This window comes from Chrysochloris asiatica, unplaced genomic scaffold (assembly GCF_000296735.1).
Source record: "Chrysochloris asiatica unplaced genomic scaffold, ChrAsi1.0 scaffold00124, whole genome shotgun sequence".
NCBI classification, from domain to species: domain Eukaryota; kingdom Metazoa; phylum Chordata; class Mammalia; order Afrosoricida; family Chrysochloridae; genus Chrysochloris; species Chrysochloris asiatica.
Genome location: NW_006408642.1, coordinates 4,631,222 through 4,634,556, shown reverse-complemented (window position 1 = coordinate 4,634,556; position 3,335 = coordinate 4,631,222). Strand labels below are relative to the sequence as shown.

Below are 3,335 nucleotides of genomic sequence, written 5' to 3'. Positions count from 1 at the left end.
AAAAAAAAACAACAGACTTCATCTACAACTAAGCACCAAAGCCCAGCCACACACTTACTATTGTCTTCACATATGAATGTGGTCGTAATGACTGGATGCTGGTGCCAGAATTGCCATCTATGCAGGATCGGGCGCCAAAGATCACTGAAACTGGAATGTCGGCGTGCATTTTACCAATTCTCTGGAGCATTGGCCTTTTTGCCCATCCATAAGGAATAGTCATATTTTTGAAAGCTGTTTCACCACTTAAAGGGAAGGAGGAAGTCACATGTATAGTAACATTTTGCTTCTGTCTCATTTAAAAACAACCTACACTTACATAGAAATAATTTGCTATAAATTCAAGGAACAAACCCCCAGAAGATACAACACTGCTAGATAAACAAGGCTGCTTTGAGCTGTAGTGCTTTTTATAAGTTTTCTTCTTTTAAACCAAAACATGGTTTAATTCTCTATCCTGTAGTCCCTGTGTGGCACCTACAGTTAAACACCGGATGACTAAGTGGAAGGTTGAACACACTTAGAGGTGTCTCAGGAAGACAAGCCTGGTGATCTGTTTCTGAAAGGTCACAGCCTTGAAAATGCTATAGAGCAGCTCTAGTTTGCATATAAGTTCACCATGAGTCGGTATCTAGTTGATGACAGCTAGCAAAAATCCTCTTAGCATTAAAATATTAAATTATTTCTTGTGGAGATAGTTTTTAAATGTCTTTTTCTTTCTTTCTTTCTTTTTTGCGTTTTTCTGACATCCGTTTTACTGCCACAGCACGGCTGCTGAGGTCCCCTTGGTCCGCATCACCAGAGGGCTGTTTGTGGGGGGCATACACAAATGCTCAGTACTCGGCAGACATCCTTCTGTAGCCAGAGACTGGAGCAGTGTGAGCCAGAGCCGTGCTGTGGCGGTAAAACGAATGTCAGGAAAAATGTCTTTTTCACTCTGACTTATTTTCAAATTCATATGGAATGTAGCTTTTCCAATGGTTCATAGTGTCTGCTTTTGACCTGCAATAGCAAAGCCAATCAAGCTAAAAAGAAGCTTGCATCAAGAGTTTTTGGAAATTGTTGGGAGAGGACCCTTTTGCTGTCATTTCTGTTATTCTTGCAGCAGCACGCAAAATTAGAAACTGCCATGTATGAAGAATTCATGTTCCACCATAAGAAAAGCAACACACTAGAACTACATGGCACACATGACCATGAAATACGTAAAATACCAAGATCTTACAGGAAAAGAACCATGTTCCTGGGACAGAACTCCTGAAAACCATTAGAATAAGGTAGTAAAAAATGTGCAAACCTAATCCATGAACCCAAATGCCTAGAAAAAACCCTACTGCCATCAAGTCAATTCCGGCTCCTATCGGCCCTGTAGAGGGAGTTTGAGGCTGTAAATATTTATGGCAGCAGAAAGCCTCATCTTTCTCCCACAGAGAAGCTGGCAGGTTTGAACTAGTAGAGAGCAGTCCAGTGCTTACCATACAGTGCCTCAGAAGAACAGATAAAGATATGGTAGACTGTAGAGCTGAAAAGAAGAAAATTATTCTAGAGAATCACAAAATACAAATCACTTGAGGACTCCACTTCCAGCTTCCCTAACCTATCTTTCTAAAGGGCTATAGCTACACCTCAATAGCTTCCATAGCCTTGCCATCTTAATAAAGCTTTAAAATACAGTCCATGTTCCACCTTGCAGTAGAATCACCTGAAGCCCTTGTTAAATGTGTGTGTGCGTGAGTGTGTGTGTGTGTGTGTGTGTGTATATGTTGTTGTTAAGGAGGTCTGGTAGCGTAGTGGTTACAAATCGGGCTGCGAATCTTAAGGTCAGCAGTTTGAAACTACCAGCTGTTCCATGAAAGGATGATGAGGCTTTCTGCTCCTGTAAAGATTATAGCCTCGGAAACCCTATACAGAGTGGCTATAAGTCGGAACCGACTCCACGGCACATAACCACAACCACCATGTTGTTGTTAAGTGCCATCAAGTCAGTTCTGACTCACAGCAACCCTATGTAGGGTTTCCAAGAAGCAGATTACTTATCCTACAGCACCACACATAATCTACAATTTTTTGAAGCACCCTTGTATGTATGTTTGTTTCTTTTAAATAAATAACATCTTTGGTTGGCTCTCTTGCTCTCTCTGGCTACTCTTTTCTCCTGTTCCAATCACTCAAAATACATGCAGAATATTTTCCAATCCCTCTCCCCTCACCAACCTGCTCACTCCCCACCCACTGCAGCAGAGCTTCTACACATGTTAAAAGTTGTTCAGAGGAAAAGCAACTTGGAATTACTAAATGAACTTGGAAAATGCTGAATACTATCTCCCCTGCACTTGAAAGATTTGATGTGCTTTGGTAAAATAAACGTTCTAAGGGAGTCCTGGGGTAGCCTTGTAGGGTAAGTACTGGACTCCTAACTGCAAGGTTGGCAGTTAAAACCCACCAGCTGCTCCTGGTAAACCCTATACATGGTTGCTATGAGTTGGAACTGACATGACAGCACTTAACAATGACAAGGCAATCCACAGTATGAAAAACCATTTACTTTCGTTTAATCCTATACCACTTTTTGCCTAAATTCATACCCAGTTTGGGAAGTGTTGCTTTTCTGTTACTCTTTTTCATCCCTTAACTCAGCTCACTGCCTTCAGAGAAACCAAGACAATTGTTTATCCACAAGCCTATCAGTATGTCTTACTTTTTAAGCCCTATCAGAACCCAACACTAAGTTTTATACAGTAGGTATTCTTGAACAGATCAGTGTGTCAAGAAGTACTACATACTTGTCCTTTTAAATTTAGTCATTTAATGATAAAATCTCTTGGATTACTCACGTATTTGAAAAAAGTCTAAAAACAAAATATGTAAATTTAGACTCATAAATGTTACCTCGGAGTCTGTACATTACAATGGTAGATATATTCTGTTACAGTTTCATCTTCAAACATTGACGAGTATTTCCGCTTGAAATCAGGTCTTAAACGTTGCACTAAACTTAAACCTATTAAACATGAAAAATACAAAAAATATTTAGGGTTCAAATGATAATTAGCCTGTTATTGTTGTTGTTCAGTGCCTCTGAGTCAGTTCTGACTCATAGCGACCCCGTCTAGGGTTTCCAAGGAGCAGCTGGTGGGTTTGAATTGCCGATCTTGTGGTTCACAATCCAGTGCTGACCCTACAAGCACCACATGTGCAGACGACATCACATAGAATGTGTTAGTGCTTGCTTATGTGAGTCTTATGTAGATGGACCGCTGCTCATTTACTGACTACTTTTTGTTGCCTGACATATCGTATTTGTATCAACAGTAAAGTATCTACTGACCATTTTG

At 40.3% G+C, this 3,335-nt stretch overlaps 1 protein-coding gene across 1 annotated transcript in view; it reads right to left on the bottom strand.

The window, feature by feature from the left end:
* The window catches only part of ABHD5 (abhydrolase domain containing 5), a 38,736-nt gene that overhangs the window by 3,495 nt on the left and 31,906 nt on the right, over window positions 1–3,335 (bottom strand). Inside the window, exons 6-7 of the mRNA XM_006868832.1 lie at window positions 2,890–3,001; window positions 59–245 (exon numbers count right to left, since the gene is read on the bottom strand). Of these exons, the coding sequence (XP_006868894.1) occupies window positions 59–245; window positions 2,890–3,001 (299 nt within the window). The remainder of the gene's footprint in view (window positions 1–58; window positions 246–2,889; window positions 3,002–3,335) is intronic.